The 15,929-nt window shown below is 35.9% G+C and overlaps 1 protein-coding gene across 1 annotated transcript in view; it reads right to left on the reverse strand.

Moving 5' to 3' along the window:
* The window catches only part of LOC123533150 (acetoacetyl-CoA synthetase-like), a 42,173-nt gene extending 26,566 nt beyond the window's left edge, over positions 1-15,607 (reverse strand). Inside the window, exons 1-7 of the mRNA XM_053519347.1 lie at positions 15,394-15,607; positions 12,636-12,739; positions 10,438-10,555; positions 8,278-8,391; positions 5,841-5,938; positions 3,893-4,007; positions 1,041-1,119 (exon numbers count right to left, since the gene is read on the reverse strand). Of these exons, the coding sequence (XP_053375322.1) occupies positions 1,041-1,119; positions 3,893-4,007; positions 5,841-5,938; positions 8,278-8,391; positions 10,438-10,555; positions 12,636-12,739; positions 15,394-15,508 (743 nt within the window). The 5' untranslated portion in view covers positions 15,509-15,607. The remainder of the gene's footprint in view (positions 1-1,040; positions 1,120-3,892; positions 4,008-5,840; positions 5,939-8,277; positions 8,392-10,437; positions 10,556-12,635; positions 12,740-15,393) is intronic.
* Positions 15,608-15,929: the final 322 nt, after the last annotated feature.

The following is a 15,929-nucleotide window of genomic DNA, read 5'->3' on the forward strand; positions in this document are numbered from 1 at the left end:
GCATGGATCCTGACCAGACTGCGCGGATGCGCAGGCTGGTCTGGATCCATGCTGGTCGCAAAGCCACTATGTTGGCTTTCTCATGGCACGGCTCAATTATTATAGAAACAACTGTGAATTATCATTGATAAATAACAGGATGTATTACTATGAAAAAAGCAACGTGTGGTACAACTGTATTAAACGATTTTGGTTAAGGGTTACCCAAGCAACATTTCTGTGACATTATTTCAAATCTGAGTCAGCAGCTTCTGAGAAGATATTTTCCAAGTTTTTTAACGAAAAACAATTATTAAAGGAATTTTGTAGTGGAAATATTTTGCAGTTGAACAATGAGTTTAAGAGAAGATAGCCATAAAAGGAAAATGAACCCTTCTCCATGGCAGCAATATTTCTATTGAACTACACCGATATGAAGGAATTTGGTAGTAAATCACTTTACAAATAGCAATAAAGACAAAACTAGTCCACCCAGATAATGTCAATGATAAGGTCATGATAAGCATGATGGCTGTCCACAGTCTGGAATTTGTACCCTGGTGTATTTAGACTGTGATATAATACTTTTACCAAACAAGAACTTGTACTTGTCAAGTTAATTAATGCCAATCTAAAAGTTCTTTCCCTGAGGAAAATACTCTCTATGATGATCTGACATCATCTGATTCATGTGGAGGAGTTGTCACTCAGATGAAACAATCTAGTTGATATTGGAATAGAATCCAGAGACAGCCTGGTAGTGTAAATTAACATGAAATGATTCTCCATACTGTGACTAAGAAATTCCATCCAACTGTTCTTTTAACCCTTATCATGCTGAAAACGATTGATTCTGCCTTTCCGACCAGTGCAGATCATGATCAGCCAGCACATCCCTGCATGATTTGCACTGTTCGCCATTCAGTCAGAAACGTTTTGGTAAGCACCCCTTATAAGTTAATTGTACTGTCCATATTGAAAGATGGACAATTTCATTATAGAAATTTAGCTGGGTAAGGGTTTAATAAATTTGAACCAACTTTTCTTATTTGTTATCTTACCTGTTTTTAATGTCTGAGATATTGCAGGAAGCTGAAGGAACAAAGGGGATCACAACAACTTTCTCCAGGTCAGGTAAACCTGAAATACAAAACAGAATGATGATTATAATTCAAAAAGTTTTACATTGTTCTTCTCTGATATAGCTGTAGTTTCAAGACCTTTAATTAATGCTTAAGATCAAGTTTAATGAACATCCATAATGCAGTTCACAGGAGGAAGCTATTTATAGGCATTTCTATATTTGGCTTTAGTGCCCCCCACCACCCCTCCCCTCCAAAAAGGGGCCTTTTATGGGCTAAGTGCCTCTATCTGAACAAAATTGGGAGAGGACTTTATAATGATGCTACAAGATCCATCAAGTTGTTCCTTTAATAGTAAAAAGAGGTTCAAAGGTATTTTCAATTTTGGCTATTGACGCTTTTAAAAGGGGCCAAGTACTCAAATTTAAACAAAATTCAAAGACGACCTTATTATGACGCTACTGACAAGTTTGATGAAGATCTACCAAGCAATACATGAGAAAAAGTTGTTTAAAGATCTTTTCTATTTTTATCTCTAGCTTCCCCTAAAAGGGGTTGTCTCCCATTTGAACAAATTTGAGAGAGGATCTTGCCACAGACTAAGTATGGTGTAAGTCTGACCAGTAGTTTCAGAGGAGACATTTACCGGCTGTAAGTAACAAGAGGACCATGATGGTCCTGAATCGCTCACCTCTTCCCACATGACCCAGTTTTGAGTATGACCTCGTTTTTTCTATTATTTGACATAGTGACCTAGTTTTTGAGCTCATGTGACCCAGTTTTGAACTTGACCTAGATATTATCCAGATAAAAATTCTCTCCAATTTTCATGAAGATCCATTGAAAAATATGGTCTCTAGAGAGGTCACAAGGTTTTTCTATTATTTGACCTATTGACCTTGTTTTCGAAGGTACGTGACCCTGTTTTGAACTTTACTTAGATATCATCAAGGTGAACATTCTCACTAATTTTCATGAAGATCTCATGAAAAATATGGCCTCTAGAGAGGTCACAAGGTTTTTCTATTTTTATACCTACTGGCCTAGTTTTTGACCGCACTTGACCCAGTTTCGAAACTGACCTAGATATCATCAAGGTGAACATTCAGATCAATTTTAATGATGATTCATTGAAAAATATGGCCTCTAGAGAGGTCAAAAGATTTTAATAATCTTAGACCTACTGACCTAGTTTTTGACCGCAGTTGACCCAGTTTCAAACTTGACCTAGATATCATCAAGATGAACATTCAGACCAACTTTTATACAGATCCCATGAAAAGTATGGCCTCTAGAGAGGTCACAAGGTTTTTTTATCATTTGACCTACTGACCTAGTTTTTTAAGGCATGTGACCCAGTTTCAAACTTGACCTAGATATCATCAAGGTGAACATTCTGACCAATTTTTATGGAGATCCATTCACAAGTATTGCCTCTAAGGAGGTCACAATGTTTTTCTATTTTTAGACCTACTGACCTAATTTTTGACTGCACATGACCCTGTTTCGAAAGTGACCTAGATATCATCAAGATGAACATTCAGACCAATTTTCATACAGATCCCATGAAAAATATGGTCTTTAGAGAGGTCACAATGTTTTTCTATTATTTGACCTTATGACCTAGTTTTTGATGGCATGTGACCCATTTTCGAACTTGACCTAGATATCATCCAGATCAACATTCAGACCAACTTTCATACAGATCCCATGAAAAATATGGCCTCTAGAGAGGTCACAAGGTTTTTCTATTATTTGACCTACTGACCTAATTTTTGAAGGCACGTGACCCACTTTCGAATTTGACCTAGATATCATCAAGGTGAACATTCTGACCAATTTTCATGAAGATCTCATGAAATATATGGCCTGTAGGAAGGTCACAATGATTTTCTATTTTTAGAACTACTGACCTAGTTTTTGACCGCATGTGACCCAGTTTCGAAATTGACCTAGATATCATCAAGATGAACATTCAGACCAAATTTCATACAGATCCCATGAAAAATATGGCCTTTAGAGAGGTCACAAGGTTTTTCTATTATTTGACCTACTGACCTACTTTTTGATGGCACGTGACCCACTTTCGAACTTGACCTAGATATCATCAAGGTGAACATTCTGACCAATTTTCATGAAGATCTTATGAAATATATGGCCTCTAGGGAGGTCACAAGGTTTTTCTATTTTTAGACCTACTGACCTAGTTTTTGACCGCATGTGACCCAGTTTCGAACATGATCTAGATATCATCAAGATGAACATTCAGACTAACTTTCATACAGATCCTATGAAAAATACAGCCTTTAGAGAGGTCACAAGGTTTTTCTATTATCTGACCTACTGACCTAGTTTTTGACGGCACGTGACCCAGTTTCGAACTTGCCTAGATATCATCAAGATGAACATTCTGACTAATTTTCATGAAGATCTTATGAAATACATGGCCTCTAGAGAGGTCACAAGGTTTTTCTATTTTTAGACCTACTGACCTAGTTTTTGAAGGCACGTGACCCAGTTTCGAACTTGACCTAGATATCATCAAGATGAACATTCTGACCAACTTTCATAAAGATCCCATGAAAAATGTGACCTCTAGAGTGGTCACAAGCAAAAGTTTACGGACGGACGCACGCACGCACGCACGGATGCACGGACGACGGACACCGCGCGATCACAAAAGCTCACCTTGTCACTTTGTGACAGGTGAGCTAAAAATGTTGACAACAGGCCCCGGACCATCCACTTTTAATTATACCTGTCCCTGAACAAAGTTCAGATGAGCTAAAAATATCATATAGAGAACAATTTATTTTCAAATACTTTCTTACCATTTACAACACTTTCCAGTTTCTCCAAATGGTCATGCACTTTGCCATTGTAATGTACTGCATTTACACTGAATATCAACTTAGGCTGAATCTGAGAAAATCTGTCCAGCACTCCCTACAAAAGACACAAAGCCCCTTTTTATTCACTGGAAATATCAACTGATACAGACTGTAAAATGTTCACTACTGCTTCATACACATTTGAAATTGCAAACTGTAATCTATTATAAGTGTTTCAAATGAGAAAACGAGAATCTGGGATATAAGCAATTGAATACTTATTTATTTCAATCAATTTCTATTCTACACTTTTAGAATATGAAAGGAAAAGAAGCCCAATCTCGACATAAGAATAGCAAAACTAAACAGTTGCATAGAGACTGAACTAAAGGTTTTACACTAGTACAGTGATAAGTACATCATGTGCATGGAAGCCACTGACTACATGTAAAAATGAGCTTATATCAGATTAGTTTCCTATCGTAAACTGTTACAGTAAACATAATACACAGTCAAGTGTAAAGAAGTTAAACACATTACTCATATCACATATAGCAATGTTCATGACAAATCAACTTAATGGTTAAATCCTTAAATAAAATGATTGTCAACATTGATAAAGAACAATTAGATTTAGAATTAAAGTGATACATTTTACACAATTTATACAACTTTTTTTCTCCCATCAGTCTGTTAAACAGGCCAGTGGTACAAACTTATTGACAAACTGTAAAGCAGAAATTTTCGCAAAGGTTTCATTTTCACTATAATCGCACGCCCTACTTCTCACGAAAATTAATCCTCACATAAATATTTACTGTAGTATATTGCTAATTCAAAAGGATACCATTTTTATAATTTCGTAAATATCAAACAGTCAAAATTTTGACACAGCGAAAATGTGTGCTTTTACAGTGTATGATTTGTGCAGAAGGGAGGAAACCATTGCAATGGAGAAAGTCAACATTCTTAACCCTTAGCCTGCTGGCGGCAAGTGATTCTGCCTTTGCGACCAGTGCAGACCAAGATCAGCCTGCACATCCGTGCAGTCTGATCATGGTCTGCACTGTTCGCTATTCAGTCAGTAAATTTTCAGTGAACACCCCTTCAAATGATAAATGGTATTGCCCAAATTGAATGAAAGACCAGTCCATTTTAGAAATTTAGCAGGCTAAGGGTTAATGCATTTTAACAAATAGCTAACACATATTATTTTCATCTACTTTCTCATTTTTCAGTGCCATATATACACTCTATTCCAAACTTAATTGAAAAGAAAATGTTAAACTGTGGGGGAGTAGCTCTAACTATGTATCAAACGTCCTTCCCAACACTGGCAATTATAACAATGAAGAGACTAAGAATGACAGCATATTTCACTAAACCTTGAACCACATTGATAAGTAACAGCCTTGCAATTTTATTGTATGACTCAGTGTTGTTGTACTTTCTGGTCCTTTCGAATCATGGGTGTCCATTCAATACCTTTGTAAAAGAATTCCACTAAAGCCAGTGCTAGGGGGTGTGAGAGGTGTTGCACATTGGCTGTGACTAAATACAGAGTTGGTGCGCCTGTGATATATTACAGACTCCGGTATATACCGGATTAATTAAATTTGAACAAAAATATCTTAAATGTATATATTTTGTAACCATGGTGATACTAACCCTAACCTTTAGTCAGAATATTATGCATATTATACACTAAATGCGTGCAGACATGCAAAAAAGTGAGTATTTTTGCCGTGCGTTCCATTTGATAATAATTCCGCGCATGCGCAGAATGGCTGCACCAACTCTGCAATGAGAAACATTCTTGCACATTTCATTACCTCTCATGAATAGACTCAATCAAACCGAGTCTACTATATTGTGCTTGATTGCATTCTATGCTCCAAAAGGATCTTCTTATAGATTTTATCATTGTTATCATTTCAAAAACTCTTACCACAACACCAAAGTCTGGAGATGTGGAGCTCCATATTGCTCCAATACTTGCTGCAGCCAACATTGCTATAACAGCCTCCGGGCAGTTTGGTATGTAACCTGTAAAGTCACATATTATCTTAGCAAAAAAAGTAATTAAAATTAAATTTCAGACTTATAGTCCTATATAAATTTGATTTGCTGTTGGAAACTAGGTGTGTGTACAAAGTCTGACTGGGACTCTGAAAAAGTAATGCCATGAATTAATTTGATTTCATGGCCATGAAATTTTGTGGTTCCCACACAAAGTAATATTTCATGGTTGTATGACTTCATGGATTTCAAACTGTTAATTTACAATAAATGGAAAATCCAAGACAAGAGCACCGCCTTGCGGGTGTTGTGACGCTCATCTGATTTTTTGTATAATAGAAACATTGTCCTACCCATGATTTTCTAAGTCTAAAAAGGGCCATCGTTCTTGCAAAAAGCAGGATAGAGTTATGTTTCTTGATGTACAGCATCCGCTAATGATGGTGAAAAACTGTTGCAAGTTTTAAAGCAATAGCTTTGATAGTTCATGAGAAAAGCTGACTTAAACATAATACTCAACCAAGAAAACTGATTTTCTAAGTCCAAAAGGGGCAATAATTATTGCAAAAAGCAGGATGGAGTTATGTTTCTTGCTGTACAGCATCAGCTTATGATGGTGAACAAGAGTTGCAAGTTTCAAAGCAAAAGCTTTGATAGTTTAAGAGAAAAAGTTGACCTAAACATAAAACTTAACCAAGAAAGCTGATATTTTCTAAGTCCAAAAGGGGCCATAAATCTTGCAAAAAGCAGGATGGAGTTATGTTTCTTGCTGTACAGGGTCAGCTTATGATGGTGAACAAGTTTTGCAAGTTTTAAAGCAACAGCTTTGATAGTTTAGGAGAAAAGCTGACCTAAACATAAAACTTAACCAAGAAAACTGATTTTCTAAGTCCAAAAGGGGCAATAATTCTTGCAAAAAGCAGGATGGAGTTATGTTTCTTGAAGTACAGTGTCAGCTTATGATGGTAAACAAGTGTTGCAAGTTTTAAAGCAACAGCTTTGATAGTTTAGGAGAAAAGCTGACCTAAACATGAAACTTAACCAAGAAAACTGATTTTCTAAGTCCAAAAGGGGCACTAATTCTTGCAAAAAGCAGGGTGGAGTTATGTTTCTTGAAGAACTGGGTCAGCTTATGATGGTGAACAAGTGTTCCAAGTTTCAAAGCAATAGCTTTGATAGTTTAGGAGAAAAGTTGACCTAAACATAAAACTTAACCAAGAAATCTGATATTTTCTAAGTACAAAAGGGGCCACAAATCTTGCAAAACGCAGGATGGAGTTATGTTTCTTGATGTACAGGGTCAGCTTATGATGGTGAACAAGTGTTCCAAGTTTCAAAGCAATAGCTTTGATAGTTTAGGAGAAAAGCTGACCTAAACATAAAACTTAACCAGGCAACGCCGACGCAGACGCCGAAGCCGACACCGATCAAGTGATGACAATAACTCATCATTGTTTTTCAAAAAATCAGATGAGCAAAATATAAGTCTCCCACAAATATGAGCCGCACCATGAGAAAATGGTTTCTCTAATTGCAATAGGCCTTGATAGCGAACAGCATGGATCCTGACCAGACTGCGAGGATGCAGCAGACTGGCCGCAAACACACTATGTTGGTTTTCTCATGGTGTGGCTCAAATAATGATTCATAAGTACAGTTAAAACTAAGTATCTAAAACTCGCTTATTTCAAAATTCCGGCTATCTTGGAGATATTTTCAAGTCCCGTCCTAAAATAACTTGCATTAAATATCATTTTAAGTCGAATTTTGGTTATCTTGAAGTAAAATGCACAATCCTTTGGAATTAGAGATACCAAGTTGCAACTGTATCATATATATTCAAAGATCAGTGCCGAAAACATGGCATTAAAAGCTTCATTATAAAAATGTTGTCAAAAGCCCTAAAAATTTCCTGAAGTAGAAATAAAACATGAGCCGCGCCATGGGAAAACCAACATAGTGGCTTTGTGACCAGCATGGATCCAGACCAGCCTGCGCATCCGCGCAGTCTGGTCAGGATCCATGCTGTTTGCTAACGGTTTCTCTAGTAGCAATAGGCTTTGAAAGCAAACAGCATGGATCCTGACCAGATTGCACAGATGCGCAGGCTGGTCTGGATCCATGCTGGTCGTAAAGCCACTATGTTGGTTTTCTCATGGCGTGGCTCAGTCATATTTTTTACATATAGAACAACTGTTACTATATCTAACTAGCAAATATATAAAACTGTATTCCTGATGAAGGTTGATATACAACCGAAACCGGTAGAATATAAAATAATAGTTAAATTGACCTGGTGTTTGACGTGTCATTCCTCCTTTTAATTACTTACCAGTTTTTATAGCAAATATATAGAATAAACTCACCAACAACCCTATCCCCTATCTGAACCCCTAATCTCCTCATTGCAGATGCATACATCGCCACTTTCTGTCTGAGCTCCTTAAAGGTGATCTTCTCCACAGTGTCTCTACCCTCACCTTAACATTTAAAGGTTAAAGTGCATTATGAAACTGATATGTATTCATACTCTAGAGTTTGAAGGAAGATCATAGTTTTTTTTTCTTTCACAAAGTATAAGAAGAAATAATTAATGCAGTTTGCAGCATTTTTTAAAAAAAAAAATTCAGTTCAGTAACTGCAGAAAATTTAACATTAAATACAGTACAGCTAGCGCGGAACCTTCATTTGAACACCCGTTGCCGCAATTCAGATTTGCGTGTTCGTTTTTTTCTGCCCCGCGCGACGGGTGTTCTTGACAATATTTCAGGTGTTCAGCGTGTCCAAGTGCCGGAGGCACTGACCATCGCGCGTTGCGATGGTTGAACGCGAGGGTCCCTGGTGTGCGGCCGCGAGGGACCATGGCGTTCAATATTTTTGTTTAAAAGAATTTATACACACATTTGTCTATTTAAAAATTAATAATTTATGAATTAGTATGTAATTTAAAGGCATAAAATCGGGTTCTCTTTTTAACAATTGTTTTCCATTTTCAGATGTTAGCCAAGGTTACTGAAGTGTACAAATGTAATCGGCTTCATTGTTCATTTTTCTTGTTTTATGAAAAATGTACTAACAATCAAGTTACAATTAATATAAATTGTGTTTGCTAATACAGATTACATGTTCTTTTAATTACCCTGTTTGCCAGTTTTCAGTTATTAAAAATTATTTGGTTAGTATCCTTATTATACCTTAACCTTTACATTAGTAATGTAGTAATGATTACTGTTAATCAAATTAAGATAATAATGTTTGTGTGTTCATGACGTGTTGATAATTTGATAATTAACTGCTCTGTTTGCTGAAGACATACAGTAACTGAAAATTTCAAAATTATTTTATCCTATTTTGTTTCAGTCCTTTATCAAAGTCGAATGAAGCTTTAATGTAGAATTTTATGATTGATCTTTTTAATTAAAGACGCTGACCTCCAGATCTTGACTATAAGATAAAATTGCAGTTTGTTCATAGTATGAGCGTAAGAACTTGAGTTTGAATAGGAAAAGAAAAACAATAAGTATTTTCGGATGTGTTTCCATATAGTCCTACACTGAATTTCAAGGCCTTTTAAGTATGTATGTACATGTATAAGCCATAATATAATAATAACGGATACATGTACGTTATCAATATACTTTTCTACCTTGTCTTGAGGTCAATGCCTTTAAAAGTGATATATTTTTTTTTAATTACTCTTAACTCTAATCTGTATACTGTCGCACTTACAAAATTAATGTATTTTAATAATATAAGAATGCAAGAAATAACACCTAAATTGCTTACGTACTGTATTCTTTAAATTGCAGGTAAACAAAGATGAAGAATATATATACACCGTGAAAGTCTGTTTCAGAGAAAGAAAAGATTTTGTTTAAGAACTTTCTTTTTATAATGTACTTCATTGCTGGAAAAAGAAAAGAAGTTCACATAGTACTGGTGTAGCCTACGTACATTGTAATTTATTAAGTTTCTTTTTCTTTTCATCAAATCCTTTTTAAAAGATCGGTTATTGTGATGGTTGCGTTACCTGTAGTTACGTTGCTGTATACATCACTGATTTCTATGTATTACACAAAGAATCTAAGTATTACAAAAAAGAACAGAAGTAAACATATTTCTGATCAGCTCTCCAGTTCAATTCCTACTGTTGACATTCTGTTCCATCTGTAAAATCCAAATCTAACCTTTATATTGACAGTGACAAACTTTAACCCTTACCCTGCTAAATTTTTATAATGAACTTGCCCATCTTCCAATGTGGACAGTACCATTAACTGTTAAAAAGGGTGCATACCAAAATGATACTGACTGAATAGCGAACAGTGCAGATCATGATCTACACTGGTCGCAAAGGCAGAACAAGCGTATCCAGCATGGTAAGGGTTAAAGATTTCCTCAATACTTGGGCTATTGAGGCACATTAGAAGCTTCTCGTAAACAAGAGCAAAAACTTTTCATGACATAATGTTTACAATAGCAAATTAGTCGCATGTCATGCAAACAAAAAATTAAATACAATGTACCTGTTGAATAAATTGCAATCCTGTCATCATCATACTTGAGCAGGTTTTCTGCAAAGTTGAGCCGGGAACCATTGAACCACTCTGGTATTTCAGATATATTTTTTGTCTTGTCAACAACCTGTTAGATATAAATAACAAGTGGCATTCAACAGTGATTTCACAGCTGTTGTAAAAGACAAACATGATACTGTAACAGTGTGTCCAATATTTAGAGGATTATTGAGCCGCGCTATGAGAAAACCAACATAGTTGCTTTGCGACCAGCATGGATCCAGACCAGCCTGCGCATCCTCGCAGTCTGGTCAGGCTTTCAAAGCCTATTGGATTTAGAGAAACTGTTAGCGAACAGCATGGATCCTGACCAGACTGCGCAGATGCACAGGCTGGTCTGGATCCATGCTGGTCGCAAAGCCACTATGTTGGTTTCTCATGGCGCGGCTCTATTATCTAGGAAGATGAAATGCGATTCAAACGTATTATATAATTAAAGAATTGAAAATTACTCAGCTTTCCATACAAAGTCAAAATGCGCAATAATGTCTCCTTCAAGTTCCAACATATACCTGCTGAAATTCCTGCTGACCTGATATACATAATTCAATGTTTCATTTCAACTTAATATTCAACAGTGAGTTAATAACTTAATATAAGTAATTGTCCAATATGTTAATAATAAAGGAAACAGTAGTCAGCAAACATAAAAATTTTACATCAGCAATTTGATGACCTGATACAGGATGTCTCAAAAATCCATATACCAATACAAGGCAAGGGTTTATTTAACAGCATATTAGAAGTTTCACTTTAAAAGGATGTCCACTTTATAACAAGAGTGGCAAACTGTCACAAAATACGCCCATCATTGAACTTGGCCTAATTTAAGGGCCATAATCAAAGAGTGCATGGGGCGAACTTGGCTAAGATATGCCCACAAACATTATCTGCAAGTTTGTGGAAGATCGGATGAAAACTGTTTGACTTAAAGAGCGGACAATGCTAAGTTTTTCAAGTAATTCAAGGGCCATAATCCAAAAGTGCCTTGGGTGATTTTGCTGGTAATCAAACTTGGCCGAGATATTATACCTACAAACATTGTCACCAAGTTTGGTAAAGATCAGATGAAAACTGTTTGACTTAGAGGACGGTCAAGGCTAAATTTGCAGATTTTGCGTAATTCAAGGGCCATAACTCAAGAGTGCCTGGGGAGAATTTGCTGGTTATAACACCAGGCCAAGATATTATGCCCACAAACATTGCCGACAAGTTTGGTGAAGATAGGATGAAAACTGTTTAACTTAGAGAGCGGACATGCTATTGGACGCCGACCACCCGCTTGCCACGGGTGTTCACATAATATGCCCCGCTCTTTCAGAGACAGGCATATAAACAAGAGCTGTCTGTAAGACAGTGCGCTTGACTTTTCTCAGTGCTTGACTCTGAATTAGAGCTTTGCCAGTAAAAAAAATTCCAAGTTAAAAAGGGACATAATTCTGTCAAAATTCAAATCAGAGTTATGGGAATTGTGTCTCCTGGTGTAGACTTTGATAGAAAATAAATATTTTGAGTTTCAAGTCAAAAGCTTTAATAGTAACAGAGATATTGACTTTATCAAATTTTTTAAAAAAAAATTCTAAGTTAAAAAGGGGCATAATTTTGTCAAAATTCAAATCAGAGTTATGGGGATTGTTTCTCCTGGTGTAGACTTCATTGGTAAATAAGTATTTTAAGTTTCAAGTCAAAAGCTTTGATAGTAACAGAGATATTTGACTTTATAAAAAAATCAACATAAATTCTAAGTTAAAAAGGGGCATAATTCTGTCAAAATTCAATCAGAGTTGTGGGGATTGTTTCTTCTGGTGTAGATTTTGATGGTAAATAAGTATTTTAAGTTTCAAGTCAATAGCTTTGACAGTAACAGAGATATTTGACTTTATCAAAAACTTTAACCAAAAATTCTAAGTTAAAAAGGGGCATAATTCTGTCAAAATTCAAATCAGAGTTATGGGGATTGTTTCTCCTGGTGTAGACTTTGATAGTAAATACCTATTTTAAGTTTGAAGTCAATAGCTTTGATAGTAACAGAGATATTTGACTTTATCAAAAACTTTAACCAACGCCGATGTCGGGGCGAGTGCAATTTAGCTCCACATTTTCTTCGAAAAGTCAAGCTAAAAAGGCTTAAGACGTGAATTACTCACAGTTGTGAAAGACTGAGAATGGATAACTTCAGTAAAGTTCCAGACTTCTTCCCAAAACTGAGGGTAGTTGTCACATGACCATCTGTGAAAATCTCTATATGACTCTGAAAAAAACAACAGCTTTGCTGAAATTGAGTCCAGATGTTTTCATCATAATATCTGTACTATAAAGTTGTAAATCCTATAACTTTTTATCTTGTGTCTGTTTTGCTTTCACTTCTCATGTTCATCCTAGGGAAGTATTTGTGCAGTCTTCACAATTCTGAACACAAATATTTGTTATATGTCTTTATTTTCTATGCCCAGAAGCACATCAAAGCCATCAAGCCAGTCCAGCGCTGGGCAGCCCACTCTGTCTTCAACATGTCTCCAATATGATCAAAGATCTCAACTGGAAGTCACTCCAAGAGCCTGTGCATACTAATTTTCATTGAAGTTGAGGGATTGGAGCCTCCTCCCCATCACCACATCATCTGCAGAGTCCCTGGAAGGCTTCAGGTCACTCCTTGCGGGGTAACCCAACACAATCTTTCACAGACATGAGAGTAGCCAAAATTTTTTAGCTCAGAGATGTTTATATGCTGTTTCGGATCTCTGAGCTGAAACAAATCCTGTACTGAAACCTAATCAGAAATCGTGCCGGAAGTCTGTCACGCTATAATTTCATCATATGAAATGCAATGGACTCATTTTTTACTTAAAATATTTCTAATCCATTTTTCTTTTGATCTGTCTGCTATTGCAATTGTTTGGAAACTTGTAGGCGTTATAGAATCACTATTTATTTACCTTTTCTGAGAACTTAAACCTAAATTATAAGGTTTTTATGAACTTTATTGAAAATGGTTATGTTTATGATTAAATTAAATTCGGGCCTCCGTGGCCGAGTGGTTAGAGTCGTTGACTTCAAACCATTTGCCCCTCATCGATGTGGGTTCGAAACCTCATTTGGGGCGTAGAATTCTTCACGTGAGGAAGCCATCTAGCTGGCTTGCGGAAGGTCGGTGGTTCTACCCAGGTGCCCGCTCGTGATGAAATTGTGCACGGAGGGGCACCTGGGTTCTTCCTCCACCATTAAAGCTGGAAAGTCGCCATATGACCTAAATTGTGTCGGTGCGACGTTAAACCCAACAAAATAAATAAATAAATAAATTAAATTCATAAATATGCAAAAAAATTTATCTTGATTTTAAAAAAATAGCCACGTGTTCTGTACTTTTGCATGACGTCTTCAGTTTGTCAGGAGAGACTGCGCAAGATGTTGCAGTTTGACACCAGTTAGATAACCAAATGGTGTTTCGCCATAACTTAATGGATGGACCATCAGAAAAAAAACAAAAAAGATCAGTTAATAGCAACAACCACAACTTTTTGTTAGTTTTGATTACAGAAATGAAATAATGTTCTTGGACTGTAATATGTGTATAAATGACATATCAATTGTGTTTTTTGAACACAAGAATTACTGATAAAGTTTTATGTGGTATAAAGGTCAAGTCCTACAGCGTTTTTTTCCACCAAAATATTCGTTGAAATTCGGCCCCATTCCCCCCTCAAAATAGTTTTTTTTCCCCTTTTCGATGCCTAAAATTACCCTCAGAAAATAATAAAAAAAATGCCAATCAATTAAATCATAATTCACTAGTTTATTTTATTTATTTTCATATAGAAAACAGTTCACTGTGGTATCTCGTTGTTTACATCGACACCGGTTGGAGAAACTTCCCTTGAAAAATCAGAATCATCGAAGCGCTTTATTATTCTGCACAACAACGCTGTATGTTAGTCTGTAAATGATTTGCATTCTATTTGTTTGGCCGGGTAGTATTGAGTTTTCCATCTTCTAGTCAGTCAGGGTTTGATTTTATGCTTTGGGAAGGGACTAGTATGTATGTCAAATGTAACAGTGACTGCAAGTGTCAGAATTTGACAGAAATAAAAAAAAACAAACAGCCACTCACCGATTTGTTTAAGAAGGGACCTAATGTCTGTTGTAAATTTTGGTAGTCTAATGGATACAATGTCTTATCCTCCACATTTGAAAAATTTATTTGGTTATCTGGTATTGATATGCTACATTGTGTTATATGTCATTTCACATGCTCTTATGGGCCCTGAATTTATCAATAAACTTGAAACTATAGTTTATTTCAACACAAATGAAAATTCCCCTTTTCTTAGTTTTACGTCGTGTTTTTCCCCCTCTAAAGGGCACCGACCCCCTTCCCCAAAAACTAACTAAAAAATCACTGTCCTAGATTTTGACATATAATGTTCAACTTTTTCAGGGTTTTTTTGTGCAAAAGTGACTGCAGTTAACTGCATTTTTTCTACTACATGTATTTGATTTCTTTTAATATGACTTATTCATCCATAATTAAGGGAAGATTTCCCTAGCGAGATTACAAAGCCATTAAATAAAATAAGAGAAAATTTAGTCCAGTTCAAATACATGGTACTTTCACTTTGGAAAACAGTGTATAATTTCTAATTTGCACATTTTGGAGTTTTAAAAATTATACAGTATTTTAAATACCCTCCATGTAACATGAATAAGTCAAGATGGGTCTGAAAAGTGAAAGCTGGCTTTTCATTTTTTGTGTGGAGCAGCTGTATGGACTGTTTATAAGACAGCTTCTATCCTTGTTTTTATTACTTGAGTCTGGATGATTCTTTCTGCCACCATGTGCCTGAGCTAATTACGTTCCTCAGCTCTGAACTTGGTTGTTGATGATGATGAAATCATTTTAGTCCTTACCTAGTTTCACAGTGTATTTCTCATTAATTCGTTTTCTCAACAAATCCATTTTTGTCACTTTACTTCGATCCGGTTTCCACATGACCCTTTCTTTAATACCGTCTCCTGCATCCATAATTTTGAAATATTCTGAGTAAAAAGTACGATTTTACAAGTTTTGACAAATAAATTGTGTTTTTTTTTGCCTTTCAACACAGATCAGGAAGTGACTGCGCAGTCGGCATTTACTTCCGGCGTAAAAGAGTGCGTTAATGTGTCATCAGATGAACTGTTTTTACACATGCTCGTTAACTTGAAATGTTTTAGAATGATATGTATCATTAAATAGCGTCTTTCACATTTGAAAATTAAAATCGATCACATTTTCAAATGTAAGAATATTTAGCACGTTAGAAAATAGTTCCTGTTCCTGCTAAATACTGGACATCGGTATCCAGTAATACCAAAAAAAAATCGCGCATGACAACTGCGGTCACTTATGTTTTTTCGCTTCGCTTTTGTTTTTAACAATAATCATTTCTGAAAGTAATTTGCAT

The sequence above is a fragment of the Mercenaria mercenaria genome, chromosome 12, assembly GCF_021730395.1.
Source record: "Mercenaria mercenaria strain notata chromosome 12, MADL_Memer_1, whole genome shotgun sequence".
NCBI lineage: Eukaryota > Metazoa > Mollusca > Bivalvia > Venerida > Veneridae > Mercenaria > Mercenaria mercenaria.